We start from the raw sequence: 18,243 nt of genomic DNA, 5'->3' as shown, positions 1-18,243 counted from the left end.
TTAAACTATTCCCAGTGATAGGGGACTCACTACCTAGCAAAGTAGCATTCAATTTTTGGACAGTTTTAATGATTAGAAAATGCTTCTTTTCATCAAGTCAAATTTCAGCCTAGTGTCATGCATAGATACCATATCATAAATGTCTATTGAATTGATTCAGAAATATAGATCTTAGAGATTAGGGAACATCAGTGATCACGGAGCATAAGCTGAGAAGAAATTCTCCTACAGCATCTCTAGGAAATATGAAATTCATATTTCATCTACCTCGATACATCCAATAGTCAAAAATGTTTTACCTCACAAGCATTCCATTCTATTATTTTAATATTCTGATTTTAGAGAAATTTTTCCTTATGTAGGGTTGAAATTACTCTTCCTACAATCTTTTCCTAGTTCTGCCCTTTTGAAACCAAGAATTGTCTAACACTTCTACATGACCAACTTTTTTTTTTTCATTTTCACAGTTTTATTAAGAAAAATTATTCTAGGGAAAGGGACCCATACGTGCAAAAATGTTTGTGGCAGCCCTTTTTGTAGTGGCTAGAAATTGGAAATTAAATGGATATCCATTAATTGGAGAATGGCTGAGTAAATTGTGGTATATAAATGTTATGGAATATTATTGTTCTGTTAGAAACGACCAGCAGGATGACTTCAGAAAGGTCTGGAGAGACCTACATGAACTGATGCTGAGTGAAATGAGCAGAACCAGGAGATCGTTATATACTTCAACAACAATACTATATGATGATCAATTCTGATGGACATGGCCATCTCCAGCAATGAGAGAAACCAAATCAATCCCAATTGTTCAGTAATGAAGGGAACCAGCTATTCGAAAGAACACTGGGAAATGAGGGCGGACCACAACATAGCACTTCCACTCCTTCTGTCATTGTCTGCTTGCATTTTTATTTTCCTTCTCAGGTTATTTTTACCTTATTTCTAAATCCGATCTTTCTTGTACAACAAGTTAACTGTATAAATATGTATGCATATATTGGATTTAACATATATTTTAACATGTTTAACATGTATTGGTCAACCTGCCATCTAGGGGAGGAAGTGGGGGGAAGGAGAGGAAAAGTTGGAAGAGGTTTTGCAAGGGTCAATGATGAAAAATTATCCATGCATATTCTTGTAAATAAAAAAACTATAATAAAAAAAGAAAAATTATTCTAAATCTAATAAACACCAAAGGAAAAGGGCATTTCCTTATATATAACAGAGGAAGATGCTAATATAAGAAACTTTAAAACTATTATGAACCATTAGCTTTTCTTTTAAGTATCTTATAAATTCAATAACTTCCAAAGTAATCCTCTTGGGCTAGAATTTTTTTTTTGTCCTTTCTGTGGTTCTCATTCCCCCTCTCAATTATCAAGCATTTCCTCCCCCCATTTCTCTTTTTCCTACCCATAAATGCACTAAGTCTGTTCTAAGTCTTCTCCATATTAAACACCCACGTCCTTTAATCAACCATCATAAAACCCAATATTGGATGTCCTCGCTATCAGCTTAGCTATCCTGAGACATGGAGGATCAGACTTCTTACTTCTTCATCTTTTTACCTTTCCTAGGGAAAAATCCATACTTTTTTCTATAAAAACCCATTTCTTTCCTAAACTCCAGAACTCTCCTCTGTCACGAAACTTTTCAATCTAATCGAATATAATATTTATCACATTTGGACCAAGGCAGGCATTTGCTGCTGAATGTTCAACAACTATTTCTTGTGGGATGGAGGGAAGATATTTACAGAATACAACTTTAAGTTTCATCTTTATCACTAAAATTTTCTCTATCACCCTCATAAGCCTAGATAATCAATAAAACAAGAAATCAAATCTTGATTTGGAGTATTTGCCATCTTCCAAAGTATAAATGCTCACAATGAAAATTCAACAATTGGCTCTAGAAAGGCTGGAGCTGACCCCAGCTTACTCCTACTTCCAGGTTAAATTCTTCAAGTTCTATCCCTGCTTCTTTCACCCTCTACTCAGAACACAAAGCCCGGGAGACATACTTTCAAGACCCTCTGGGGACTCCTTCCTTTCCTTGATCCTTTAGTACACATAGAGCTTCCTCAAAAAGCTGACATATTCTCCCCACCCTGACCCCTTGAATCAACTCTATCGTGTGACCTTGGATCTCTTCTTTCTGCCTAAATTTTCCCATCTGTACAATGGGGTGATGCCTGCCCAGACCACCTCAAAGGGAAACCCTGTATAGTGTAATTCAATGATTTCAACAAGAGTGGCCATTTAGAGAGAGTGCTAAAGTTTGAAAAGCACTTTGGGAATCTCCTGTCTTTGATGTGTCAAAAGCAGAGATGTCAAATCCAAGGCACACCAGTTATATGCAGCCAATCTGGCTTAGCCCAAATCAAGATTCAAATTTGCTTCCCATTTGATTTTAATGTGATGATTTTTTTAAAGAATAAGTATGGGGCAGCTGGGTGGTGCAGTGGATAGAGCATTAGCCCTGGACTTCAAATGTGGCCTCCCACACAACATTTACTAGCCATGTGACCCTAAGCAAGTCACTTAACCTCAATCACCTCACAAAAGATAAAAAAAGAATATTTAAACACTGTGGTTTTCTTGGTCATTGTGGACCACAGGATTATGTATGACTTAGAAGCCCTCGTTTTTGTTTTATTTTGATACCACTGCTTCAGACAGTGAAAAGTCAGGGAGAATCTAACCTCCTCCCTAAAGAGGGATTCCGAGTCAGAATAGCTGTTTCTGAAACTCACGTTCCTGAGCCTCAGTTTCCTATCAGTAAATTGAAAGAGTTGAACAAGATGACCTCTAGAGTCCCATTGAGCATCAAGAAAATCGAAGGATTACCCACCTCTGGCTAGGCAGAAGGCCAAGTAGCATAGATAGATAGGTGTTACAATTATTCGCATTGACAATGGGGAAACTGATGCTCTTCAAGGTAGGATGACTTGCCCAAGATCACACAGATAGTAAATGTTTGAGGCTGGATTTGAACTCATGTCTTCTTGATCACCAATTCATCTCTCACAGAGATGTGCTGGAGGCAGCTCTACCCAACTTGTTACTGCCAACAGATACATTTTCAGTGTGAGTTTTTACACTTCAGAAACTGGCGAATGTTACAAACCAAGGCCCAATTTCCTGTTTTGTTGATGTCTCCACTTAAAAAACTATGGCAAAAATGTTAATAATTAAGATTAAATTTGCAATTATGTGTAATTCTTTTTTCTGGAAAGCTGATTATTAAACATTCATCATCGCAACCCTGATTCTCTATCCATTTTGACACTCTGTGCAAAGTACGTGAGGAGCTCTGGGTTTGAATACATATTATGGATCCCGGATGAATCATTTACCAATCATGGGTCCCATGATGCTCTCACTTGTTTTTCATCTGTGAAGTGAAGATATTAATATTTGTCTTGCCAGTCTCACAGGGTATTGGGGGCAGGGGAACTATATATATATTCTGTGAATTCAAACATGCTTTTTGATAAGAGAATGTATAATGGGCTGAAGCTCGAGTTGATGCACTGAGGTCCTAAGCACGTGAAGCTAAATAGTAATTGGACCATACTCTATTAATATATATGCTTGGAGAAAGAATGGCCCCTGCCCCCTCTTTGTGCAAGTCCTGATGTGTTGTATAGGAATGACAATTTTGGGGGGTGGAGGAAGAGGGGTGGAGAGAGAGGCAAAAAAGAGACTGCTGGCAGCTGCGATCTCGATCCTTCTTCACCTCCACAAAGAATAAAGATTGAAGATTTTCCCCTAACCTGAATTCCTGACTCCAGCTGATTTTAAATACACAGTCATCACATTTGGCGCCCGAACAGGGAGATGATACATTCTGGGTTGCATCTCCAGCAGCCACTGTCAGATGGCTCCTGTGTATTCCAACAGCTCTCCCGGGTATTCCAAAAGGAATGAACCCTGAGGAGCTCAACTGAGCTGAGGGGAAGTCTCGAGAGGAGGCTGAGAGAGGAAGAAATTTCAGCTCTGTTGACGATTCCCATTCCCCAGGATGGAATGAGAGAAGCATAGTTTGCTAATTTTTCACCAGTTTGAAGTTTGGTTAGTCAATTATCTTTCCTAGACATAAGTTTATTTATCTGCAAGATCAGGGAATTGAATTAATTTCTTTAATATCTTCTGTTCTATGATATTTCCAGTTCTGACATTCCCTATTCTATGGGCCTTCTCAGCCCTATCATTCTCTGTCCCGAGGTTCCTTCCAACTCTGAAGTCACCTATTCTAAGTCCCTCCTAGAGCTTGTTCTAAGACCCCACCCACTTCTGACATTGCCTGTTCTAAGGCCCCTCCCAGCTCTGACATTTGATGATTCTACAAAAAATGTAAAAATATTCAATAAATATAAGAAGTTTTCATCTAGATGATTCCAGAGCATCTGTCTAGAAAATTGAGATCCTATTACAAGATCTGCTCTTTGCTCCCTGTGGGACCTCAGACAAATGACATCCTTTTCTCTGAATCTCAGTTTCCCTATCTGCACAGTCCCTCCCAGCTCTGACATTTGATGATTCTACAAAAGATGCAAAAATGGTCAATAAATATAAGTTTTCATCTAGATGATTCCAGAGCATCTGTCTAGAAAATTGAGATTCCATTACAGGAACTGCTCTTTGCTCCCTGTCCTCAGATGACATCATTTTCTCTGAATCTGTTTCCCTATCTGCACAATGAAATTATAAGATCTAGAGCCCTACTAGTCAGTCTACCTAGGCTGGTCAGGGACACTGGAAGCTCCCTGAGGCCAGGGAGGATGCCCTTTATTATCCTTCAAGCCCAAAGCACACAGAAGAGTATTTAGCATCTCCCTCCGAAATCCCACCTGCTTTGTTTGTGTCCATTCTCCCCAACCCTTCTCTCCCTTATATTCTTCCTGTATCTGTCATTTCCCTGAGATAACTGTCAGTCTAATGAGCTGGTGGAACCAAGGGAGAAGAATTAGTTGTGACCAGGTCAAATCTTGGGCATGGCACCGCTATGGTGAGCACTGTGACATAGCAGGAGGAAGAGGAGGCAAGGGATTGCTGACAAGAGCAAGGCCCGGGGGTAGATTGGCCAGAGCTGAGCCCCTAACATTAAGTAGTCATGAGGGGAAGAGAACAGGAAGTTGTGGTTTCTTTTCCTGTTTAAGAGAGAAGAGATGTGAAGGCCTCCCATTTCAGGACCCTCCCAGTTCCGGCCGGAAGGAGGAGATGGTGAAGTTAGACAGACTGAGAGATGGGGGGTAGGGAGCTGAGGGCTGCTATTTGGCCACAAAGTTGTAAAATGTCAACAGGCAGGCGGTCAGATTACAGGAGGAACAGAGCCAGGGCACCCGAGGGCAGGGCCAGACTTCCTCCTGAATCGGCCTTTGAGAGTACCAGGAATCCTGCCAGCCATGGGGCAAACCCGACTGCCACTTATTCCATGGCCCCTTGCGCCGGCCACTCAGCCACCCTGAACCTCAGTTTCTGGTCCTAGAAAACAGAGCTGAGAGATATACCCTATGTGCCTCACAAGTTAATTGTTAGCTAGCTTCTGTGTTGTAAGAACTGGAAAGTTCTTATGGCAATCGATAAATGTCATCTCTGAGGACTTTTAATTGGAATTGGACAAGGAGTGACCAGTAAGGAAAGTGTCTTCACCCATGGGTCTAGCACCTGTTGCATCATGTATAGTCTTGGAGAAACATATGGGGCGTTGAAGATGACATGTCACAGTTACACAGCCACTGTACAACAGAGGCAACACTTGACCTTCCTGGCTCCAAGGTCCCATGCTGCCTCAACTTGGGATAGGAGTAGGAGTAGTAGGAGCAGCACTAGTGGTAGTAATGGAGGCGGCAGTAACAGTAACAGTGGTGGTGGTAGGAGTGCTGGTAGTAGTATTAGTAGTACTAGTAGTGGTAGTAGTATTAATAGTGGTGGTAGTGATAGCAATAGTGGTAGTAATAGTAGTAGTAACAGTAGTAATGGTAGCAGTAGTAGTGGTGGTAGTGGTGGTGGTAGTAGTAGGAGAAGTAGTGGTAGTAAGTAGTAGGCTTCTAGGACCATCTAGCCCTTAATTAGTCTGGGACAAGAATTCCCTCTCTTACTTTTTCAGCAGGTCATCACTCAACCTTTCCTCGTAAACAGCCTCTGAAAGAGAGTCCAAAAGTCTGGAGCACTGCCTTCCATAGCCCCAATTCAGCATCAGGACAGTTTTTATTAGGAACATGTCCTTGCCTCTGGCTGAAAGGTTCCTCTCTACAGATTCCAGCTCTGTCCTCTGAGAGCAAGAAGAACAAAGTTCCTCGCTCATCTCCAAGACAGCCCAGTGAACACTCAAATCTATGAGGATTTCATCTCCTCTGAATCTTCTCTTCTCCAGGATAAACACCCCCAGCTCCTTCAGCTGATACTCACACGGCATGTTCTCAGGGCTCTTTACCTCAAACCCTGACCACCCTCCTTGGCCACCCCACCCTTCCCAACTTGTCCATTTCCTTCCTAAAATGTGAACCAAAATGAGTTCATTATTGTAGATATGGCAACCAAGGCATGGGCACTCCACCTCCGCTAAGGCAACATGAGCCTGCCTTAGCTTTGGAGGCTGCCGTGTCACAGGACTGACTACCCAAACTAGGTATGCTATGTGTTGTGTTATAACACATTGTATTCTATCATGCTACATTTTATTGTATTCTATTGTGTCCTACCCTATAATGTTTTCCTGTCTTATACTATATTAATACATTTTCTTTTATTATTTTACATTGTATCATCTTGCCTTCTGTGGAATTCTGTTGCATTGTATCATATCATTTATATGATCTTATATTTTTGTCATGTTATTTCATGTTATATAATATTATGGGTTAAGTTAAGCTAGATTTTGAATTATATATAATATATATGATATAGAAATATGTAATATTCTATATAATATATATTTCATCTCTATTCTATATAATAATAAATAATAATTTATTTAATATTTATTTATATTATATTAATAATAAATATAACAAAAAGAATAAAATAATATATAATTCTATATCATATATAGAAATATAATATATATTATGTAATTATAATATATAATATGATACATAATAACATATTACATAATTATACACATACACAATGCTACATTTTATGATATGATGTTCTATTTTATTAAACTATACTAATTTATCAATATGAGTGTGTTTGCCTTTGTGGATAAAATAAACACAGAGTGCAGGGACTGAGCTTGAAGTTCTTTGTGTTTTTGGTCTCTGTATCCTAAACATTATACTTGGCATATAGTAGGTGCTTAATAAATGTTTGTTGATCCATTAATTAAGTTTGTAGTTCATTAGTACCTTCAGATTTTTTTTTCAATTCCCTGCTATGTAAGCCATGCCTCTAATACCTTGCTCTTGTAAAAAAAATAAATTAAATTTGTGTCGGACTTTTCACTGATGTCCATCAAATTTCATCATAATCAAGGAACTATATCTATTAGTTGTAGAACAAGGGTTGATCCCTATTGGCAAAGGGAATTTTTCACAGCCATGTAAGGATGTGAAATTCCAGATCCAACCAAAAACAAATAGTCTTATTTGATTTATGCCAGAATTCTGAGTCCTTTCAGGCGCTTGTCAAGTCTGCCCTCCAACATGTTTGTCATCCCTCCAAACTTTGGTCATTGACCAAAGGATGGGTACCATACCCTTGTGTTTCTCTGAGAGATTGACAGAAATCCACAATTTGGATAATGCTATAAGATCATGGAGCAAACTTGGCAGAAGCTTGAGACCTGCCTGCTCTCATTCCCTACACCCCCTCTGTGTCTCAAGATTTAAACTTTGAAGAGCTCTCCCTCCCAGGCCACTAAAGAAATGGCCCCAGTATTGGGGAGTCTTCCTTCCTTAAAGCTCATATTGCTTAGAGAAGGAAGATGTCCACATTCTACAATGGGGGGTTCTGAGGGATCCTTGTCCAGGATCGTACAGTTAAGTTCTCTGGTGCTAAATCCAGAGCTTTCTACCATGTTGTGATCCCGAAAAGGAGGAGCAGGTAAGAGGGCACATCCCAGAACTGATGGAAAAAAGAATTGGGGAAATCTAAAGATAAATCAGAGTAAGACAGAAGAAGAGGTAGGTGCTCCCATCTCACCCCCCCACCACCACCACGAGACACCCTCTTCACTTTATTCCCTTCCTCAGCCCTCTCTTTCTACCTAAGCTACCCAGATTCCAAGCAGGAAGACTGGGCAGCAGGACAACCCAATACAAATGGGGTGCCTTCCTTGGTTCTTCTCAATGGTTCAGTGATTCAAAGCAATCCCAATAGACTTTGGACAAAAAATTCCATATGCAACCAGAGAAAGAACTAAGGAGACTGAATGTAAATCAACACATGCTAGGTTCATTTTCTTTCTTTCTTTTTTTTTTTCTCTCCCATGGTTTTACCCATTTGCTTTTTCTCTCCCAACATAATTCATAAAACAATGTGTATTAAAAATAAAATAAAATAAAAATCCAAATGGGGTACCTTCCTTATATCCCTTTCCATGGTTCCACATCACCCCAAACTATCTAAGTGCCTTTACTGTTCAAAAGACCTGAATGAGATGAGGGTTACCAACTCTATTCCTCTGATGAGATGGAGGACAATTGGGTCTTACCATCAATCCCTGCTTAAGGGCCTTACCATCTACTCTGCTTCTTCTCCCCCCAGAATGATAATTGCTGAAATTTTCTTCTTATGTGTTATCTACCCCCAATGAGAATGTGAGTTATTTGAGGACAAGGATTGTCTCACTTTTTCCATTTATATCTTTAGTGTTTAGCACAGTGCTGGGCACATAAGTGATTAATCAGCACTTCGTTTATTCATACAAGAGAGGAGCCCAAGCAAAAAGAGAAGGAAAGACAGAACCCCAGAATCATAGAATCCAAATCTGAAAGCGACCTCATAGGCTACAAAGACTTTTCTTTGAATAAAACCCCTCAATTCCAACATTCCCAACAGGAGGATAACCTCTCTGCCCCAACTAGTGCCTTTTCTCTGAGACAACTGCCCGTTTATGCTGCACCTATCTTTTATGAACATAGATAATTGTATATTATTTCTTCCATGAGACTGTAAGCTGCTTGAGGGAAAGGACTATGATTTTGCCTTTCTTTGTATCCCTAGCATTTAGAATAATGCCCAGAACATAAAAATTACTTCGTAAATGTTTATTGACTGACAACTGAATGATACTTAGTGAGAGAGGACCCAAGGTGGCTGTCTCTGATTATTAGGAAGAGTTGCTCTTTTTTTTTTTAGTAGTACCATCTCAGAATCTATGATCTTCTAATACAATTGGATGAGGCAGGATATAACAGGACCTTCATTCAAGCACAGAGTCCATAGGACATGTTCAAGCCTTTATCTTCACCCTCCCTGCCAGCCATTGTCTGAAACCAAAAAGGAGGATTTCCCAGTATGGGAAGATCCCCTCTTCTCCCTTCTGCCTCTGCCTGGAGGGGAGTAGAGTGCTAGACATTAGAAATGAATAGAGAAAAATGGCAGTTTGCCCTCAGATCTCCACTGTCAAGTCAAAGAACTCTTACCTATTTCTTTGGCAAGGGCAAGACCCTGTGGATAAGTGATAGGTGTTAGCTTTTTCTCCTTCAACTTCTCAATGGTGTCTTTGTCATCACGAAGATCCAATTTGGTGCCCACCAGGATGATGGGGGTGCTGGGGCAATGATGCCGAACCTCGGGGTACCACTGAGTGGGAAAAGAGTCAGCAGAGAAGGAGAAGAGTCACAAAGTTAGGAGGCACGCAATCACAATATCCCTCCTGGGACACTCTGTCTCCACCAATCACAACTGGTTGCCCAACACAACTACCATCATTCAAAGTTGCCTCTATGGGAGGAAGCCGATGGAGCCACCCTATGCTCCTGCCCCAAAACTGTCGATCTCCTTTTGCTGAGTATCCCAAGGGTTTACTCACCTTTGCACGAACATTCTCATATGAGGCTGGGCTCACAAGGGAAAAGCAGATCAAAAAGACATCCTGAGAAGAGAGGAGAGGAAGGGGACAAATCAGTAAAGGGGGAGGCCAAACAGAACCAGGAACAAGCAGTGCATTCCCCTCATTCTCAAGCCATGCACTCTATGACTCTCATGGATGGATTGAACAACTCAGGGGAAAGATGAGGACATCTGAATCTTTACCAAGAAAGAGAGATGGGCTGTTGGCTGACGAATGCTCTGTACCCGTCTTTTATTTAACACCTTCTGCTTATTCACCACCCACCCCCATTCCATTATAAACCATCTAGTATTCACCCACCTTAAAGCAACTCATCAATAAGCATTGATTAAACACCTACTAGTTGCCAGACACTATGATGGGTACTGGGGATACAATGATCTCTGCCTTTAATTGGGGAGTGCACATTGTTCATAGAGAAGTAAATAGATGGTAAAGACAAAATACATATGAAGTATTGGGACAGGGCAGGAGAAAGAAGCACTGACAAACTGGGGACTGGAGTACAACTGGTAGAAGTTAAGAAGGAAAGGATACTCCAGACATGGGGGACAATCTGTTCAAGGACTCAGAGGTGGGAATGTCTTGTACAGAGAAAGCCAATAAAACAGTCTGGTTGGTCCATAGAATGTGTGATCTTTTATCCCCCATCTATATTTCACCTATGAACTACCACTCACCAAGAATCCTCCATTCACCCATTATCCATTACCCTGTCTTCACCTATTACCTGTACTCCATGCATCAGCTACCATTCTCCATTCATCTACTTTCTTTTACTATCTACTTTTCACCCACCATTTATCATTCATCTGCTTTCTATCTTTTCCCTATCCACCTCTCCCTGTGGTTTACTCTTTAACTATCAGTTGCCATTCACCCATCATTTACAATTCATCCTCTACTATTCACCACTATCATCAACCACTATTCACCATCATCTAACACTCAGTCACTTATTGTCCACCATCCATATACAAATCTTCCCTCACCTATCAGCCACCATCTACTCATCACTCTCCTCTCACAGATTAACCACCAGGCTTCCTTCACTTACCATTATTCTATCATCCATTATTCACCTGTCAGCCACCATTTACCATTCATCCATCATCCATCATATACTCACCATTTTTCCTTTATCTATTACTCGCCACTGGCCAGCATTCCTCCACAATCCACCCTTTACCTATCAGCAATCATTTCCCATTTAGCTTTACGAATTATTACCTACCAAACCACCAACTTTCTCTCATCTTCTACCTACCCATCAGCCATTATGCATCCATCTTTCACCTATCAGTCACCATTCACTCTTCAGCTTCTACCCACCATCCTTTACCCTAAATATTTACCCACTCTTTACCCAGCATTCATTCTTTCACTGCTCATCCATTGTATTTTATTCATTCATTCATGAATGCCATTTTTATTTTGGAGGATAAGAGGGGCTCTGAAGATCAAAAGGTAATTTAATCTCCTGAGACTACATTATTTTACACATTATCACTCATGACTTCCTTATAAACACAAATTAATTTGAGGAATTCCAAGGTAGGGAGCCAAACTGACATCTTTACATTTCGTGTCTTCCAAGGCATATATCAGGGGGTCTCCTGATGCTAGAGTGTAAAGTCAGTAGTCTCTACATCAAGGACAAAGCTAATCAAATTTCTCATCAAAAGCCCTGAACTGTCCAGTCTTTTAGGAAGAAGCTGAAGACTTATGTTAAAGGTAGCCCTATCAGTCTGAGACTGACATGAGAGAAGGGAAGGAAGAAGGGACCACTTGCTGCTGATTCACCTTCTCCATTCCAATGTTGAGCAAGAGGAAGACGAGATAGGAAGAAGGATCTAGAGAGGGGGAGGCAGGGTATCTGGGATGAGAGGAAGGTAGAACTTACTGTTTGGGGATAGGAAAGAGGCCGAAGACGGTCATAGTCCTCCTGCCCAGCTGTATCCCACAGCCCCAGGTTCACTGGTTTGCTGTCAACCATCACATTGGCTGAATAGTTATCAAACCTGCAAATCAAGCAGAAGAGGAAATGAAGAAATGTACTTAATGGCTGTTGAACATTGAAAATGTCAATGTTGAAAGGAAAGGTTTAATCCCAGGGAAGAGTAGATCGAAAGCTCAAGAACTGAAATGGATTAACTCCCTCATGTTACAAGGGAAGAAATCGAGGTCCAGGAGGGGAAGTGACTTAAAGGGAAGTTTATGTGGTAAAACAATGGAAAGAACAACAGCTGTAGAGTCAAGAAAGCCACGTTTACCTTTTTTCAGTGGTAAGGAACCAGAAATTGAGTGGATGCCCATCAATTGGGGAAAGGCTGAATAAGTTATGTTTTATGAATGTAACAGAATATTATTATTCAATAAGAAATGATGAACAGGCTGATTTCAGAATAGCCTGGAAAAACTTACATGAACTGATGCTCACTGAAATGAACAGAACTAAGAGAACACTCCACACAGTAACAGCAAGATTATGTAATGATCAACTGTGATGGACTTGAGCCTTCTCAATAATGGAGTGATTCAAGTCAATTTCAACAGCCTTGGGATAAAATTGCAATCTATATCCAGAGAGAATACTATGGAGACTGAATATGGATCAAAGCATAGTATTTTCACCTTTTGTTTAGTGATCGAGGCATAGTATTTTCACCTTTTTGTTTTTTTTTTTTGTTTTCTTTCTTGTATTTTCCCCCTTTAAGTCTGATTTTTTCTAGCACAACATGACAAATATGAAAATATATTTAAAAGAATTTTTAATCTGTATCAGATTACTTGCTGTCTTGGGGAGAGGGATGAAAGAGAAGAAGGGAGAAAAATTTGGAATACAGAGTCTTACAAAAGTAAATATTGAAAGTTGACTTTAAATGTATTTGGAAAAATAAAAAAACCATTAAATATTTTTAAAATGAGTGAGGTTTGTGACTCAGTTTCCTTCTCTGTAAAATAAGGAAGTTGGATTTGATAACTTTGAAAAGTCTTTCCAGTAGCAGAGCTGGGATCTAATCTTTCCCCTTCAAATCCAATGTAGTTAGCAGTCACCCATATTTTTTCCTGACTTGATCAAAATGGAGAGATGCATTTTCTGTCATCTATGCATCCTAGACCCAGACAGGCAGGGTCCACAGCTTTAATTCATCAGACAGATAGGAATACTAAGGCATGGGAAAGCTATGGAAACTTTGTAATATCACTGAGCAAAGGAAATGAAGGAGCCAAACCTGGAGATTGAGATCTTCCTGATGTCTTCAATAAAGGATTAGCATGATATGGTGACTATGGCTTTGGATGTATAGTCAGGCAGATTTGCCTTTTAATTCTATATCAGACACTTATTAACTGTGTGGCTCTGTGCAAGTCACTTAACTTACTTCTGCCTCAGTTTCCTTCTCTGTAAAATTCCAGAAAGCAATTATTCAGCCTCTAAGATCCTTTCTACTTCTATAGTTCTGATACTATTCAGTCCAGTTTAGTGGAGAGGGGTCCTGAGGGACTCTTGTTGAAGGCAGCCCTACTAGAATCCAATACAACACAACACTTAAAATTCCATCCCTACCAGGAAGTTTTCCTCATTCATCCTTTACTCAGAGAATTATAGAAGGCAGAGAAAGGAAAGCCAGCCTCCCAGACTCAGCCCCGATCAGACTCCATCAGGATCCCTGTTTTCAATGTCAGGGTGCCATATTGGGGGACCTTCACTGATAAGCTGGAGAAAACAAGGACGTGGGTCATCAGAATGGTGAAAGATGGATGTGTGAGGTTGGCAGAAGGCAGGCAGGCAAATAGAACATCGATACAGTATCCACAGCTAGATGTGGCAGAATGGCAGATTCCCGTTCACTAGAGAGAAAATTGCCTTGCAATTAGAGCCAATCCAAAAAAGAATTGATTGCTTTGGGAGATAGTGAGCTCCCCTTTCCTGTAAGTCTTTAAGAAAAGGTCAAGTGGTCACTTGTCAGAGGTATTATAGAAGAAATGCTTGTTCATTTAGAGGCTGACCCCAAGCTACCTTACTATACTTACATTCTTTGATGTTTAACCTAGAGAGGGATAAATGTCTTTAAATATTTAAAGAGCAGTCACAGGGAAGATAGATTAGATGTACTCTGCTTGGCCACAGAGGGCAGGAACTTACAGGAAGCTGAATTTCAACTCTGAAATGAAAGACTCTGAACCGCCCAAGACAGAAGGAGCTGTCTCAAGAGGTATTGGGCTCCCCGTCACGGGAGGTCTAACAATGTTCCCTAAATGAACTTGGATTGGGAACTCTTGTTTAGATGGATATCCTCCAAGTTTCTTGCTGAATCGATTCTATGGAACTTGTGATTTCATGGGCCTAAGGAGTGTCCCTTAGAAGAAGCAACTCTACCAATCCAGATTGGTACCTTCTCTGCTTTTTATAGTCATAGAGAATGCTGGGAAATTATTATGAGACCAAGTGACTTGCTCATTCAAGGGTCTTCTCAAATGTACCCATCCTCTTAAACCCAGTTAAGTGGCCCTCTACAAGAAAGCCTTCCCTGATCATGGGATCTTGGTCAATAATGTTCTTGTCCTTCATATCGCTCTTTAGTAAGTTGATCCATATGGTCTCAGAGGTCCCTTCCAGCTCCAGCTCTGGAATCCAGGTAGGTGATATTGTATATTATGTCTATATTGGTGGCTTAAAATATTTAAAGCTATTGATCAAGGGTTTTTTCTTCTCCAGATTACACATCATAGAACTAGAGCATCTCAGAGTTAATGATACAAGGAACCTTAGAGACCAAATAATCCAACATGAACTTGACCAAGAATCCTCTTCCCAACATTCTTTTCAAGTGTTCATCCAGCCCTACTCAATCACCTTTTCCACTTTTAGAAAGTTTAGAGATGTACTGGAGTCTGCTTGTACTGTTCCAGAAAGCAATTATTAAATTTTCAAATGAGGGTTCCCATCTCAGGAATCAGCAAATTCTATAAATCAATGCTTGGTGTGCTTTTTTGGAGGTAAAGTGACTTGTCCAGGTCACACAGCTAATAAGTGTCTGAGGACAAATTTGAATTCAAGTACCCCTGACTCCAGGGTTTGTGCTCTATTCTATGTGCTCTGATTTGTCTAGGCAGGAAAAGGATGGAGGAAATGTTACTCAAGAAGATTAAATGTATAAGTATGTTATGCATCCATTCCACATAGCTGGTTATTAAATATTTACCCAGCATACCCCTAGTTCTAATTATCAGGAAGTGTTTTCCTTGCATTGAACCGAAATTTTCTGTTACTTTTCTCCATTCTCCATAGTTTCGCTCTCTGGAGACAATTAGAACAAGTCTTATCCTTATTCATAAAGCCATACATTCGGAACTAGAGACCTTCAAGTATAATATTATTCATTTTACAGATCAGGAAACTGAGGTACAGAGAGGCTGAACATTTGTCCAAGGTCACATAAATAGTCAATAGCAGAGCCAAGATTTGAATTCTAGTCAGCTCTCCAAGCTCAGTGATCTTTCCACTAAAGGTGATCTTTTCCAATATCAACACTGTGCCTGACACATAGTAGGTACTTAATAAGTGTTTATGAACTGATTGACTGACACCACACTCTCACCCCACCTGGTACCCAAACAATTCCATTAAGTTTTATCTTCTCCAGGCTAAACATCCCCAGCTCCTCCAACCAATCTCCTTCCCCATGGCAATTCCCTTCTACCAATGGTTTTCCTTCACTGTTCACCCGGAAATGAACATAATCTTGTAATCATGATCAGACTAGAATAGAGGATAGTATGATTTGGGATTCCCTGGTGCTGAATTTTCTGCATTGAGGTCCTTAAGTTAACCACTTAGCTAAGTACTAAGAGATTGCTCATCCCCCCTCTCCCAAGGGGGATTTTAGTGTTAAGGAACTATTAATAATATTAATAATTAATAATTCACATTTTTATGATGCTTTCAAGATTGCAAAGTGCTTCCTCACAACAACCGGGGTCCTTTGGGATTTCTCAGTCATGCAGATTAGCACAAACCTAGGGATGGGAAAGGAATGGCTAGCCTTTGTTAAGCCCCTCCTCCTCCTTTCTCAATTCTACCTAAGACCATAAACTTAGAGATGATAGGGGCCCTCTAGATCATCTTCTCCAATCCCTTCATTTTGCAAATGAGGAAAATGTGATCGGGAGGGTGAATTGACCTATCAGGGACAACTGGAGACATCTGGCAGCAAAACAGGGCAAAGCCAAGCAATTCTTTTCTAGTCAATTTACATTTATTAAGCCTCTGCTGTATACATGGCATTGTAGGTAGGATGGAGAACAGCAACTGCAATCCTATGGTGCCTTTTTATATTTTATAAGCTTATGGGAGTCGAGTGGATCTCAGAAAAATTTATTCCCATTCTCTTACTTACTAGATCAGGAAACTGAGGCCCACTATGGTGCAGTAGGTAAAGAAATAAGCTTTTACTTTGGGAGTTTGAAGACCTGGGTTCAGCTCTGAGCTATATTTTATGACTTGTGTAACCTTGGGCAAAGCCACTTCATCTCTCTGGGCCTCAGTTTTCCCACCTGTAAAATGAGACATGGAACTAGGTGACCTTTCAAGGTCCCCATCGGCTCCTATCCTATAATCCCTTAGCACAGATGCCCTATTATCATTGGCAATGCTTTCTTATGTGTAGCTTATCTTCCCAACTAGAGCATAAGCTTCTTTACCAGCTGTCTGCGCATGATATACAGCACAGAGCTTAACATTCCGGATCTTCCACCATCTGGGTGGTGGTTTAATTTTCTTCAAGTTTAATTTAAAGCAGTCTCTTCTATGTCCAAAGTGGTTCATATCTCTTTCCTGTCTCTATCAGTCTCTCTACAGTTATATCTCTTTCTTTCTTCTCTTGATATTGCTCCATCAAGTTGTCCCTTTCTCTTTTGGTTCTTGTTCTCTCTCCCCCTCCTCTTTTTCTCCTCCTTTTTCTTCCTCTTCCTCCTCCTCCTCTTCCTCTTCTTCTTTTTCCTCTTCTTCCTTTCTTCCTCATCCTCTTTCTGTCTCTGTCTCTCTGTCTCTCACTGTGTGTGTGTGTCACTCTCTCTGTTTCTGTTTCTCTCCTTCTATTTCTCTCTCTTTCCTCTCTCTGTCGGAAGGGGAGACCCTTCTCTCCGTCTGTATGTCTCTTTCCTTCTCGTCATCCAGAAAGTTTCTGTATAGGAAGTCTTTACAAGTCTCTTTCGATGAACTCCAAGAGTCCTGGATTAAGCTCTGGCAGGGGGACCTTGGAGATTATTGAGCTGAATTCTTTCATTTTACAAATAAGAGAGACCATAGTTTTGGATCTAGAGCTAGCACGGACCTCAAAAGTCAATGAATTCAATCCCCTCATTTTTCAGATGATAGAGGAGTAAAGTGAATTGTTAAAGATCTATAACTGCTAAGATTTTAATCCCAGGCTTCTCCCTCCAACACTATTTCCAATGAAATGACCAAGTGAAATCTTAAAGAATCTATATTCTTGGAGAGAGTAAAGTGGGTATTCACAGGCTGGCAGGGCTGTGTAGCCACACGGCTACGGTTACAGCTATGGTTAGAGACAGAAACCATGTAAACACTCTCCATGGCTAAAATCTAAAATGCAAAATTTTTGCAAATACCCACAGGAACTGGATAATAGTTTCTCCTCATATTTTCATCACAATATTTACCTGTTTACATGCTGAATTTCCCCCAGTAGAACGTAAGCTCCTCAAGGGCAGGGACTACCAATTTGTTGTTTTTATTTGTCACCCCTAAGCCTATCACAGAGAAAGGGATTGACAAATGCTTATCAGAGTAACTTGGATTGGCTTGGATTTGGATAATAACTCACTACCTCACTGGATTTGTGGAAGGAAGGTGTTTTGTGAACCTTACAGAGTCATTAAAATAGGACCAGTTCACAAGATTACAGGACTATAGATCTTGGGATGAGAGGGTCTTCAGAAGCCATCTAGTGTAAATACTGTTTTACAAGTGAGAAAACTGAGACCCACAGAAAGAGAAGTTACTTGTCAAAGGTATATAAGTGCTTGGTAGCAGACAAGGGATTTAAGCCCAAATTCCCATGATTCTCAATCAGTTGCTCTTCCTAGTCTATCCTTCTTCCTCTGTGTTATTTTTTAAAAAGGAAGTGATTATTATCAGACTTGTTTGGGTTCCCCATCCAGCGAGATGGGGGCCTGGGT

At 40.3% G+C, this 18,243-nt stretch overlaps 1 protein-coding gene across 1 annotated transcript in view; it reads right to left on the bottom strand.

Annotated features, from left to right (window-relative positions):
• The window catches only part of RAC2 (Rac family small GTPase 2), a 37,296-nt gene that overhangs the window by 2,686 nt on the left and 16,367 nt on the right, over nt 1–18,243 (bottom strand). Inside the window, exons 3-5 of the mRNA XM_003771126.4 lie at nt 11,939–12,056; nt 9,994–10,056; nt 9,605–9,764 (exon numbers count right to left, since the gene is read on the bottom strand). Coding sequence (XP_003771174.1) covers nt 9,605–9,764; nt 9,994–10,056; nt 11,939–12,056 — 341 coding nt within the window. The remainder of the gene's footprint in view (nt 1–9,604; nt 9,765–9,993; nt 10,057–11,938; nt 12,057–18,243) is intronic.

The sequence above is a fragment of the Sarcophilus harrisii genome, chromosome 5 (assembly GCF_902635505.1).
Source record: "Sarcophilus harrisii chromosome 5, mSarHar1.11, whole genome shotgun sequence".
Lineage (NCBI taxonomy): Eukaryota > Metazoa > Chordata > Mammalia > Dasyuromorphia > Dasyuridae > Sarcophilus > Sarcophilus harrisii.
The sequence above is the reverse complement of the archived record's forward strand: the minus strand, read 5'-3'. Positions and strand labels throughout refer to the sequence as shown.